General features: G+C 35.8%; 1 protein-coding gene across 1 annotated transcript; it reads left to right on the forward strand.

Moving 5' to 3' along the window:
• Window positions 1-11,804: 11,804 nt before the first annotated feature.
• LOC149171915 (cysteine-rich receptor-like protein kinase 21) lies at window positions 11,805-13,165 on the forward strand. The gene is made up of 3 exons (XM_089427632.1): window positions 11,805-12,111; window positions 12,227-12,354; window positions 12,809-13,165. The coding sequence occupies exons 1-3, from the start codon at window positions 12,048-12,050 to the stop codon at window positions 12,857-12,859; spliced, it is 243 nt and encodes an 80-aa protein (XP_089283758.1). The 5' UTR covers window positions 11,805-12,047; the 3' UTR covers window positions 12,860-13,165.
• The last annotated feature ends 1,213 nt before the right edge of the window (window positions 13,166-14,378 follow it).

Below are 14,378 nucleotides of genomic sequence, written 5' to 3' on the forward strand. Positions count from 1 at the left end.
CAATGGAGAAATTGTTTTAGAACATTGCAAGACTCAGGAACAGGTAGCAGACATTCTGACAAAGCCATTGGATCTGAAAAGCTTTGAATTTTTGAGGAAGTGTTTGGGTATGACTGAATGCCTAGCAGTTGAAATTAAACGGGAGTGTTGAAATATTAATTTCAACCTACCGTGCAGCAACATTAAAATGGCGACCATAAAACCATTCCCGAAAACCGCTACCTTATCGGACCGCTTTTCGTTTGCAGGTGGTTTTCGTACAAACTCATCCGATGCAATCATTTTCTTACGTGTGTCAACTGTACATTTCCAAAACAACCATTCCATCGGGACATAACGTTCAGCAAGTAAGGGGCATCCAATATCGTTCCGAACTGTCCAATCGCAAGGGAGGTTGTCCGCCATCGATTAACCCAAGCTGCGTACAGGCCTGCATCAAATAAATATTACGTGGAGTAAATGTTTTGTTTGACCATCATTTCAGAAAATATTTAATGAAGGTTAATGCTAGTCGTAGATGTTAGGTATAAGTTTTAATTTTAATGTTTTTATTTCTTACGGAGGTATGGGTAAGAAAAAGTATGTAAATTTTTTTTGGTCGCATATGTATTGTATGTATTATGTTTTTTTTTATGTTATGAGTTGACTTGTGTGAAAAAACGGTGAAATGCAGCAGCGTAGGAAAAGTCCAAGTTTTGGTATAGTATGTGAGGATCGCACAGCAGTGCGTAGAAGAAGCAGGGGAGATTTTTTTTGAAGAGGTTGACTTTGTATGTGTGGATCGCACAACAGTGCGAAGACGAAGGAAAGATTAGAACAGAGCATGTAATATTTTGTGTGCTGAAGTTTTTTTTTGTAATGAGCAGGCACATAATGTTTTTTTTGGAGCAGCGTATGTAAAAATTGTTTTTACAACACTATATGCAAAAGGTTTTTACAGTAGTAAATGTAAACAAAATTTACACATTGCTGTGTAATTTTTTTTTTAAGGAGACAGAGTAATTTTGTTAAAATGTTTTTGGTGAATCCCTCTGAGTGAAAGAGGATGAATCTTGTATCAGGGATTTTGTTTTAATGAATACAAAGATTTTATGGGTGTATGTAATGCTCTGCTCAGAAATGTTTTAAGCTTCTCTGTGTTAAAGATCCTAGAGAAAAACAGAGCATTGTCTCTGTGTTTAGTTTATTTTGTTTTTGGAATTTTACCAGAAAAATTCCCAACACAAAGACCCTCTACATAAGTTATTCGTTTCATGAATATCATTCAATTTTTCTATTTCAATTCGAGGTGGATCCAAATAATGTGATCACTGCCACGGGGTCTGGCAAAAATTTTCAGTTGTATTTTCTTCCATTCATTTTGTTGTTTTTGAGACTAGAAATAGGTTCGATAACACAGGATCCGTACCAGCAACGACAAAGGTGTTCGATAAAGCAGGCTCAGTACCAGCAACATCAAAGACCCTCTACTTAAGTTATTCGTTTCATGAATATCATTCAATTTTTCTACGTGATTCAGAGGCTTGCCCAAACCACAGTTTGGCATGCCTACCTCCAACCGCAAGTATGTACGTTTGTGGAAACACTGGGATACGTTGGCTTGATTTTGTTGAAACATTGGGATACTTTGGCTTCTGTTGCAGACAATGGCAAAGATGCTTCAGTTGGGTTTGTTGAAACATTGGGATACTCTAGCTTCTATTGCAAACAGTGGCAAAGACCCTTCAGTTGCAAACCTCGAAGCCTTCGGGATGCGCCTACCTCTAGTAAGTTAGCCTGCACTTTTTTAGATTCAGGGTTTGTGCTCTATGTTGAAGTCCTTCCATCTGATCCAATGCTGTAAGTTATAATACGATACAATGTGGATTGAACACTAAGATGCATGATGGCAGGCTTAAAGCCATACCATACGAAACGGGAAGTCTTGTTGCGCAAATTTTTTTCTTTGTATCTAATGGCTGTTGTAGAGCCTTTTCTGTAGGTTTTTTGCACGCTTGTTTCGCTACTTGAAAGTGGGCATTGTGTGACAGCAAAGGAAAGGACAAGGACACGAGAGGCGTAACGAATCTAGACCACCACGTGGCAAAGCAAAGCGGTGGAGGTGCTTTTGTTGGTGGCGCTGTGTCACAGCAAAGGATGGAAAAGGAAAGTAAAGGATGGAAAAGACACGAGAGGTGTAACAAATCTAGATAACCAAGTGGCAAAGCAAAGCAATCTAGATAACCAAGTGGCAAAGCAAAGCAGTGGCGGTGCCTCTTTAGGTGTCAAGATAATAGTAAAGGAAAAGATACGAGAGGTGAGTTGTTAAGATATGAAAATAGTAATAGTAGCAATTATTTTGAGTATAAAATTTAATTTCAAAATGTAAACATGGCACAATCTTAACATTATTTCAATCCACAAAAATTTGAATGAAATAATGTTTTTTAAGCAAAGAAATTTTGAAGATTCAATACAGCATGTGCCTCTCCTCTGAAAAGAGGCCAAATAAGAGGTCAAGTCTCTCATTGGCCAACAAAATGTTGTGTAACTATTTAATAAAACAGGAAAAAAGTATCTGACTTGAAACTTTGGGTTTCCGATTTTAATTTCCGAAATTTCTGTTTTAATGTTTGTGACTGCATGGATAACAAAGCATGTCGATTACTATAGTGCCTGCCCGTCCTTTGGGCAGGGACTATTAAGACGAAGGGCGGGCATGGACTAATAAGACGAAATAGGCTTTGAAAGGACGACAAAGGGCGGGCAGGGATTAATAAGACGAAATAGGTTTTGAAAGGACGACGTTGAAGTTAGAGGTTTACATAAATTGTGAAGAATAATATTAAAGTCAAGATATGGGCTACCAACGAACATCGAGCCGCCCATGTATGTCAACATATGAATTTAATGATGTACACTGGGAGCATAATGTTTGCGTGCCATGATGACTTGCATTTTGTAGTTGATCGTTCCTGCCTTTTCCGATGCCTAGTATTATGTAGTTGCCTTTGACTGTAGATGATTAAGATTAAGTTTGTGTATTTAGATTCTGTGTATGCGATCAGTATGAAACGAAACAAAGTTAAGTCAATTGTTTGTTTTTCGTTTTTTTTGTTAATAAATGTTTTTATCGAATTTTGTTATAATTAAAATGATTTATTAATTAATTAATATATTTTTAATTTAAGTAAATATTTTATAAAAAATAAAATGATTTATTAATTAATTAATATTTTTTAAATTTAAGTAGATATTTAATAAACATTTAATTTATATAGATGTATTAATTATTAATTTGTTTCATTAGATAGATTAATTAATTATTAATTATTAAATTGTTATTGGAATAAAATTACTGTTTTTTTCTAGATTCTAGAAATAAGTTCACGTCAAATTTGAGTAATAGATTAATAAGGGGTTGTGTGATAAAGTTAGATTTTGTTTGACTAATAATTTAATAAGATTATTGCTTATTATAAATTCATTGAATTTGCATTTAGAATGAGGTCATCCAAAATTATTAGATTTTAGAAATAAGCTCACTTAAAATTTGAGTAATAGATTGATAAGGGGTTGTTTGATAAAGTTAGGTGTTGTTTGACTAGTAGTTTCATAAGAATATTGCTTATTATAAATTCATTGAATTTGCAATCGGAATGAGGTCATCCAAAATTATTAGATTGTTTCACTGTTAGTTTAATAAATTTATTGTTTATTACAAATTTATTAAATTGGAGGATTCGATAAAATATTAGCTAAAGTTGATTTTGTAATTTTATTTTATTATTAGAAAAAATTGTCATAAAAATTTAAGTAAAATTATTAAATTATTTCAAATAATATAAATTAAATAGTGAATGAATCTAGATAAAAATATATGTGACTTGATCCCAAATATTTTGGTATAAATTATGAATTTTATACTTACACACAAAGGATATGGCCAACAAAGTTAGTTTGCGATTAAGGATTCTGAAAAAGATAGCTGATCTAACGTTTCTCAAGAGATGTAGAGATTAACCATTACATCACTACTATATATATTAGTCTTCTATTTCAGCTATCCATTCATATCTTGATGATAAAGCACAATATCTCTATTATATATTCTAGTCCTCTATTTCAACTATCCATTTATATCCTACGTGTTAGAAATTAATTATTATAAATTATAATTAACCTAATAATTTAATCACAATTAAATAATAAAAAAAACTTTTATAAAAAATTTAATTAAAATTCTTTAAATTATAATCAAAATAAATCGAAATAAAATTACTAAAAAGTTTTAACTATTTCCAAACCATTTTAACTTTTTCCACTAAACAAAATTATTAAACTAAATTATTATCAAAATAAACTCAAACAAATAATTTTAGCTAAAGCAGTTTTGTCTTTTACTCTGAGACTAGTAGGTATAATTCATTATCTATCATTTTTGAAAGTGACTTTGAATTGAAAATTGAGTGGATATGTGTTTGGCACGCAGGTATGTGGATAAGGTCTCTCTAGCTGCATTGTTCTTAGTGTACAGAACAGAATAATTTATTTTAATAGTGGGTATGCTCTGTGGAGAACATATGTGCAGGCTGTCCACTGTCCGATGGCGATCATAGTTGTAACAAATATGAAGTTTCATGGAAGGGATTCTACACGGTCTCGCTGGATGGGCTAAAGTATTACGCTATTCTACTTAATTATTCTTCTTCCAACGTTCATTAATATTACACTTTATGGAGAGATTTGCAACGGAACGACAACTAAATGCGGCGGCGGTAACCAGACTGAAGGCAGTACGTTTTAGAAAAATCTGAACAAAGTCCTTGATAGTCTTGCCTGCTGAAGGAGCCAACGAAACTAGGTTTAATATATCTGTGTATGGCCAAAGTCCTGACATAATTTATGGCCTCCTCCAATGCAGAGAAGACATGACAGCCGACCAGTGCTTCAGTTGTTGGCAATTTGCAACCACTAACATTCGACAAGATTGTGGGAATGCCATTGGCGGTAGTATCTGGCCTTTTCAGTGCATCTTACGCTATGGAAACTATAATTTCATCCGACAACTGGATACCGATTTGGGGTCTAATTACGCTGAGACCTTCAGCGGGAACACGGTTGTGTTTGTCCCGACTGACTTTGAAGGTACTACATACAATCTGTTATAGAAATTGTCAATTGAAGCAGCAGGCGAAATGAAACGATCTGCTTTGTCTACAGCTCGGGATTCGGCGTCCCAAATGATTTACGGTCTGGTCCAGTGCACCAAGGATCTCTCTACTCCTGATAGCAGAAGGTGCCTTTCATCGGTGAGCTTAAGTCGATTGCAGATTCTCCTGTTGAAAATGTAATTTCAACGCAGCTGGAGACATTGCCAGAAACCGGTCAGCCAACCCGCCGGAGAGTTCTCGGGCCAGTTTCCAGCAAAGAGACTTTTCGTATGTTCGAACCTAAGAAAATATGGAGCTGACACGTGGTTCACCCCTGACGTAAGCCAACGTAAGTTTCTCGGGTGCTAATGTTCAGCAGAAAATGGGTTTCCGATATCTTTCTCCACTGTCGGATTTACTCCATCGCTCTCCACCGTTGATCAACCAAAGCTGCATACGAGGTGCATTAAAAGGCTTGCGTGGATTAAATTTTTGAGTTTGATCGCCGTAGAAGAAGATTTATGGAATTTAATATTGATACGTAGATTTAGGCGGCCTATTTAATATGGGTATGGGCACGTTTCAATATTTTTTATATAGCACGTAAGCTTTGTATGTAAAAGGAATGGTACATTTAAAGATATGTATGGTCGTTTTTTTATGTAATGTAATATTTAAAAGAGGGAGGTCGTATATTTGTTTTTGAGTGTGTTGACCTTTTTTTGTATGTATGGCACACGGGAGGTAAAGACTGTGTGTGTTCGCAGCAGCGAGAGAGAACCAGTGGATGTATGCACAGCAGTGCACACGATATACTTGGTAATGTTTTGTGTGGCATTTTGAAAAACAGAGGAGTAAGAAAAACCATGTGTGGTTTTGCACAGCAGTGCATAAAGAAAATGGTGGAGCGAATTTTTGTAAGCCTGTGTAATTTTTTTTACAGCAGTAAACTTATGTAAACTTTTATTACAGCAGTAAGTTGTTTTTCACAGCAGTGAATATAAAAAGGATTTTACAGTGGTAAATCCCTCTCAGTAAAAGAGGATGAAGTTTGTATCAGTTTTTAATGAATAGAATGTTTTTAATGGTGGTGAAATACTCTGTCTCTCAGTGAAATTTTTTTTAATCTTACCTGAGCACAAAAGATCCTGGAAAGGTAGAAACAGAGCATTGCCTCTGTGTGTTTGAATCTTGGTTTTTGGTATTTTCCCATTAAAAATACCCAACAGTGGTATTAGAGCAGGCTTAGGCTCTTTAAAAGAAGTTAAAGAAGTTGAAGGGAGAAGGTTGTTGCTGCAGCAAAACTTCTCAGGCAGACAGAAGACTCAGACAACGAAGGATTCAGGTATTCTTCAAAGCTTTCTTGTTTGTTACTGTTGAAGGAGTCAGTTTTTTTAACTACACAGTCAAGGAATGGCTAGCACAAGCACTGGTATGGGTATGTTTAACACCCAGCTCCCACAGTTTAATGGGAAGAGCTATGATTATTGGGCAATAACTATGAAAGCCCTGTTTGCCTCTCAAGATTTATGGGAAATAGTTGAAGATGGTTTTGAAGAACCAGCAGATGAAAATGAGTTTAATAGATTAACTCCAGGAGAGAAGGATCTGTTGAAGAGCAATAGGAAGAAGGATTCAAAAGCCCGTGTGTTGTTGTATTTAGCAGTAGACCAGAGTTTGTTTCCAAGGTTAGCAGCAGCCAAGACATCCAATGAAGCATGGGAAACCCTTAAGACAGCCTATCAAGGCATGGAGAGAGTGAAGACAGCAAAACTACAATTGCTGAGGAAGGATTTTGAGAATATGAACATGAAGGAGTCAGATAACATTGACTCATTCTTCACTCATGTGATTGGTGTAATCACACAAATGAGAACTCATGGAGAAACCATTGAAGATAGAAGGATTGTGGAGAAAATATTGAGGGTCTTACTCTCAAGGTTTGATGCCATAGTCACCACCATTGAAGAGACAAAGGATCTCTCAAACTATTCAGTTGATGAGCTACATGCATCACTGATAACACATGAGAAGAGGTTGAGTAGGAATGAAAACTCATCTCTTGAGCAAGCCTTCAAGACCCAGATGTCCTTTGGAAGAGGAAGAGGTCAAGGAAGAGGAAACAAAAGAGGAAGAGGCAGAAGCCAGAACAGAGGTGGAAGGAACAGCCCAGCAAATGCACAAGGAAGAGGCAGCAATCCAAATCAGAACCAAGGCCAAGGCAGCAGCCAACAAAGAGAACAGTATCATGCTCAAGGAAAAAGGTATGATAAATCTAATGTTCAATGCTATTATTGCAAAAAGTATGGACATTATGAAAGTGATTGTAGAAAGAAACAGCATGATATGAACAGTAGACAAAATGCAAATGTTACAAGAGAAAACAGCAGTCAAAATAATGTGTTGTTAGCCTGTAACATGGATGAAACAAACAGTGAGGACATTTGGTTTTTAGACTCAGGTTGCAGCAACCATATGACAGGAAACATAGCCTTCTTTTCTGTCCTAGATAAAAATGTGAAATCAGAAGTCACACTAGGAACTGATAGTAAAATCTCTGTTATGGGAAAAGGAGAAGTAAAAATATTTACAAAGCAAGGAGAAAAGAAAACCATAGCAGATGTATACTATGTCCCTGGAATGAGATGTAACCTCTTGAGTATTGGACAGCTTGTCCATAAGGGGTACAATGTTTTCTTTAAAAATGATGTGTGCACCATCATGGATATAGCACCCAGCAAACGATGCATTGCTGAAGTAAAAATGACAAGGAACAGGATGTTCCCTCTCAGGATCAGGGCAGATTTGAAAAACAAAAATGAAATTGCAGCAGTCACCCAAGAGGCCTTCCAAAGCGTGCCAAAGGATGAAAATTGGTTATGGCACTTGAGATTTGGACATCTCAACTTTGGAGGTCTTAATTTGTTGAGTAGGAAAGGAATGGTAAGAGGATTACCATTGATAGAGAAACCGGACAGCCTTTGTGAAGGTTGTATATTGGGCAAACAACATAGAGAAAGTTTTCCATCAGGGAAGAGCATAAGGGCAAAGGCACCCTTAGAGATCATCCACTCAGATTTGTGTGGACCAATGCAAGCTCCATCATTAGCAGGCAGCCTATATTTCTTAACATTCATTGATGACTTTACAAGAAAGACTTGGATATATTTCCTTAAAAACAAAAGTGAAGTGTTTGAGAAATTCCAAAACTTCAAGGCATTTGTGGAAAACCAAAGTGGGCTGCACATTAAAGTTTTGAGAACCGATAGAGGAGGTGAGTATATCTCCAAGGAATTCCTAAGATTTTGTAGAGAAAATGGAATTCACAAACAATTTACAGCAAGGTACACTCCGCAGCAAAATGGAGTTGCTGAAAGGAAGAACAGGACCATCATGGATATGGCGAGGAGCATGTTAAAGGCAAAACATTTGCCAAATGAGTATTGGGCTGAAGCTGTAAATTGTGCAGTGTATATTTTGAACAGGTGTCCTACAAAAGCAGTGATGAACAAAGTGCCAGAAGAGGCATGGAGTGGGAGAAAGCAAGGAGTCACCCACATGAGAGTTTTTGGGTGTGTGGCCTATGCACACACACCAGATCAGCTAAGGAGGAAGTTGGACAGCAAAGGGGAGAAATGTCTTTTCATTGGATACAGTGAGGAATCCAAAGCCTACAGGTTGTATATTCCATCCACCAAGAAGTTTTTTGTCAGCAGGGATGTTCAATTCATTGAAGAGGAAGCTTGAGATGGAAGCATAGAGAAAACAGTGAATGTTAAAAACTATTTATCTCATGATGAAGATGAAGAGGAGGTGGCTGAAATGCATCCCCAAACAGCAGCGCCAACACAAGGACAGCAAGGGACACCATTGAGGATAAATGAAAGTGCTTCTCCAAGCACACCACAAAGAGGAAATTCAAGTGCATCTTCAAGCACTTGCACACCCAGTGAAAGAGGTAAGAAATTTAGAAATCTAAGTGAAATTTATCAAGAAGGAATGAATTCCTTATTTGCCTTGTATTGTCATGTTGATGATCCTATTCATTTCGAGGATGCAATTAAAAATAAGAAATGGATAGAAGCTATGGATGAGGAGATGAATGCCATAGAGAGAAACAAAACATGGGATTTGGTAGAGCTACCAAAAGGCAAAGAAGTCATTGGTGTGAAATGGGTCTACAAGACCAAGAGTAATGCTGAAGGGAAGATTGAAAGGCATAAAGCAAGGCTGGTTGTCAAAGGCTACAAGCAGCAGTATGGGAGAGATTATGAGGAGACTTTCGCCCCGGTTGCAAGAATGGAAACCGTGAGAACAGTGCTGTCCATAGCAGCACAAAACAAATGGAAAGTCTACCAAATGGACGTGAAGTCAGCATTCCTTAACAGAGTGTTAAAAGAAGAGGTGTACATTGAACAGCCTCTCGGCTATGAGAAGAAAGGTGAAGAGCACAAAGTGTGCAAATTGAAGAAAGCTCTTTATGGGCTGAAGCAAGCGCCAAGAGCATGGTACAACAGGATAGATTCATATCTATTGGATAATGAATTTGACAAATGTGAAGGAGAACCCACAGTCTACATCAAGGAAAAAGATGGTAAAATTTTAATTGTTGTCTTGTATGTAGATGATGTTATTTTCACTGGAAATGATATTTATCTTATTGAAAACTTTAAATCAGTCATGAAGGATGAATTTGAAATGACTGACATGGGTTTCTTGAGATACTTCTTAGGCATAGAAGTAGATCAAAATGAAAAAGGAATTTTTATATCTCAAGCAAGATATGTAAATCAAGTTTTGGGCAGATTTAACATGCAAGAATGCAAGGCAGCGATCACTCCCACAGTGATGGGATTAAAGCTCAGCAGAGAGGACAGCAGCAAGGATTTTGATCCTAGTTTGTACAAGAGTATTGTTGGCAGCCTTATGTATTTAACAGCTACTAGGCCTGACATTATGTATGTTGTTAGTTTGATTTCCAGATTCATGGAGAGGCCAAAGGAGGCACATTGGCAAACAGAAAAGAGAATTTTAAGGTATGTCAAAGGTACCAAAATGTTTGGAATTTTATATCATGTCTCAGAACATTCAGATTTGGTTGGATACACTGATAGTGATTGGGCTGGAAGTGTAGATGATCGGAAGAGCACTTCCGGTTATGTGTTTCATATGGGTTCAGGAGCCATTTCATGGGCTTCTAAGAAGCAGTCCATTGTAGCATTGTCTACAGCAGAGGCTGAATATGTGGCAGCTACAGCAGCAGCATGTCAAGCAGTTTGGATGAGAAGAATGTTAAGAAGCTTAGGCCAAGAGCAGGCAAAAGCGACAGTGATTTTTTGTGACAATAGCTCAGCTATTGCATTGTCAAAGAATTCAATGTTTCATAAGAGAACGAAACACATTGATACAAGGTTTCACTACATCAGAGAATTGGTGAACAATGGAGAAATTATCTTAGAACATTGCAGGACTCAAGAACAGGTTGCAGACATCTTGACAAAGCCACTGGATCAGAAGAGCTTTGAATTTTTGAGGAAGTGTCTCGGTATGGCCGAATGCCCAGCTGTTGAAATTAAAGGGGAGTGTTGAAAATGTAATTTCAACGCAGCTGGAGACATTGCCAGAAACCGGTCAGCCAACCCGCCGGAGAGTTCTCGGGCCAGTTTCCAGCAAAGAGACTTTCCGTATGTTCGAACCCGAGAAAATATGGAGCTGACACGTGGTTCACCCCTGACGTAAGCCAACGTAAGTTTCTCGGGTGCTAATGTTCAGCAGAAAATGGGTTTCCGATATCTTTCTCCACCGTCGGATTTACTCCATCGCTCTCCACCGTTGATCAACCAAAGCTGCATACGAGGTGCATTAAAAGGCTTGCGTGGATTAAATTTTTGAGTTTGATCGCCGTAGAAGAAGAGTTATGGAATTTAATATTGATACGTAGATTTAGGTGGCCTATTTAATATGGGTATGGGCACGTTTCAATATTTTTATATAGCACGTAAGTTTTGTATGTAAAAGGAATGGTACATTTAAAGATAGGTATGGTCGTTTTTTTATGTAATGTAATATTTAAAAGAGGGAGGTCGTATATTTGTTTTTGAGTGTGTTGACTTTTTTTTGTATGTATGGCACACGGGAGGTAAAGACTGTGTGTGTTCGCAGCAACGAGAGAACCAGTGGATGTATGCACAGCAGTGCACACGATATACTTGGTAATGTTTTGTGTGGCATTTTGAAAAACAGAGGAGTAAGAGAAACCATGTGTGGTTTTGCACAGCAGTGCATAAAGAAAATGGTGGAGCGAATTTTTGTAAGCCTGTGTAATTTTTTTTACAGCAGTAAACTTATGTAAACTTTTATTACAGCAGTAAGTTGTTTTTCACAGCAGTGAATATAAAAATGATTTTACAGTGGTAAATCCCTCTCAGTAAAAGAGGATGAAGTTTGTATCAGTTTTTAATGAATAGAATGTTTTTAATGGTGGTGAAATACTCTGTCTCTCAGTGAAATTTTTTTTAATCTTACCTGAGCACAAAAGACCCTGGAAAAGTAGAAACAGAGCATTGCCTCTGTGTGTTTGAATCTTGGTTTTTGGTATTTTCCCATTAAGAATACCCAACATCTCCAAATATTCGGGAATGCGACGGACATGAGTGCGGGGTCAAAAAATTGACCGCACCCATACCCGTCGGATTCCCAAATATTCGGGAAATCTGCAATCTACTTAATGCGCGCCTTTCATACTCAATGAGTAAAATGTTGACTTCTGACACGGCGGCAGGAATTCAGTATTGGAGTCAAAGCTGCATACTCCGTTATGCAATAAAACAGATGAGGCCAAATCTTCACACAAAGGTACACACACAATTTTAATTTTAGGTGTTGTGGGAGTTGGGGGGGTTGGCTCTCGTATTCATGGCATGCTTGTTTGCAACTGGAAAGAGACTGAAATCCTCCACATTCGGAAAGGGCTATGAAGGTATTTATATTAACGACTCTTGGGTATTGCTTGTTATTGAAAACTGCCGCATGTAGTTGGATTGGAGTGCATTTTTTGCTTGTTCAAAAGGTAACTTTGTATTTTCATTATACAGATGAGGAAAACACAGCAACCGATTCTGATGGACATATGGTATTTAAGATGGAAGCATTACGAGGTGCCACGAATAACTTTCATGATGACAACAAGCTCCGAGAGGAAGGCTTTGGCCCTGTATACAAGGTAAAATATAAGGCTAAGAAAGTTTGTACTAGTTTTCACTGTTCAGAACCTTAAATTATAGTAATAATACAGGCTGGTCTCATCGCACCAGTGAGCGTTGGATGTAGATTAGTAGCCTCAAAACGAATGTATTGCGGGAAGCAAATTAAGCTTCATTAATTTACAAAAGTTTCATTAGATTCTTTTTGTTTAATTCATTCAAGGAACTACCGAGGATGGAAAAGAAATGGTTGTGAAAAAACTGTCCTTCACATCCATGGAATGAAGGAATTTCTAAATGAAGTTAAACTTGTATTCAAAATTCAACATAAGAGCGGCTGGTATGCAGAGGGATTAGAAAGGTTGCTCGTTTAAGAGTACCTCCCCAATAAGAGCCTTGATAAAATCTTATTCGGTGACTGACTTCCATTAATTTATCAAGAAAACTTATAATTATTGTCATGCACATATGCAGACGCAAACCAACGTAGCCGGCATGATGGGCAGAAGCGTTACAACATCATAGTGGGATTAGCTCGTGGCCCTTTCTTGAAATGTGAGATACGAAACAAACGCTGAATTGCATAGGTTGGTCTTTTGTGTACACAGGCAGAATCCCAACTTTTGTGTACACGGTCTGTTTGAACATGCTTTCAACTGATTCCACCACCACTGCTTCCATGGGTGATTTGGTACCCAGGTAATGCTAAATCTGCAGTACAAATAAGAGAAAGGTTTCAGTTAATGTTTTAATATCTATTATAGCAATGAAACAAATAGCATAACATATCTAAATGTAAGGTCCGTAAGTCTGATTGTAAAATATAAAGACATCGAAGTTTTATTTAAAATATTTATTAATATATAAGAAATAGTCACTGAAGTTTTTATTCTTACTGTACCATTTTGCCAAAATGTTTTTATTTTTTATTTTGAGATTTTTTGAACCTAGAATCCTAAATTTTGAGAAGATTTTGGAATTTTAGATATTGAAAATTTCTAGATTAATGAGGTTTTTTATTATGTTTATGGACTTGGACTTATTTATTTTAGAATATCTACAATTTTAATTTAATTAACCATAGTTATTAGGTGGATTGTAGAGATTTAACCTTGATGAAATATTTCTAGTATATTCTTATATTAAAGATTGAGATTTATCAAGATATATCTCAAATATAGTTATCTTTTTTTTTTTAACTTTTTAATTAAATTAATTAATTAAAAAATGCCATGTGAACATGTGCCATATAAACATGACTTAATGTTTTGTGGGCATGTGTTATTAGTAAACCATGATATTGGTATATAGTAGCTTAACAATGCCTCTCTACAAGTTAAGAAATTTGAAGTGTGGTGAATCTCCACAATTAAGAATTTTGTTACATCTTTTTTAAATGTATATAAGTTTAATTCATATATTAATTATTTTTATTATATTATAATTAATAATAATGATAATTTAAAATAAAGTTATATGAAGTTGATTTATATGATTTTTTTGTTTGTTAATTTATATGATTTATATTCAAGTGTTTTTTTAATTGCATTTATCAACTATTTAATTTATATGATTATATTATTCCTAATGTTGGACATAGTCTAATTAATAAATTTTGGCTAAAATTTGATAATACAATTTCTAACAACATTGTAATTTTTTGTTGTTTAAAATATACTTCTGAATGTCTAAAATAAATTTAATATCCTCAAAAGCCTTGAAGAATTAGATGTTTGCAAATTAAACAATTTAAACATATAATTTTTAAAAATATATACAACAAAATTGATTAGAAAAAATTCTAAAAAACGATTTTTTTTCTATTAATTAGACTATACGATCAAGTTAAGTTGATATATTTTGGGATGTTAAGTTTATATTTTAATATCCAAGAAAGAGTTATTACGATTTTAGTGATAAAAGTATTATAGAAGTTAGCAAAATTGATAAAGTAATATTTGATATTATTAAGTGCGTATGTATTTAAAGAAATTTCATTTTATAAATTTAGTTATGCTAATTATTTGTTGGGTTATTTTAACAA

This window comes from Pinus tabuliformis, chromosome 4_2 (assembly GCF_031772625.1).
Source record: "Pinus tabuliformis cultivar Carrire ecotype Pingquan chromosome 4_2, CPIR1, whole genome shotgun sequence".
NCBI lineage: Eukaryota > Viridiplantae > Streptophyta > Pinopsida > Pinales > Pinaceae > Pinus > Pinus tabuliformis.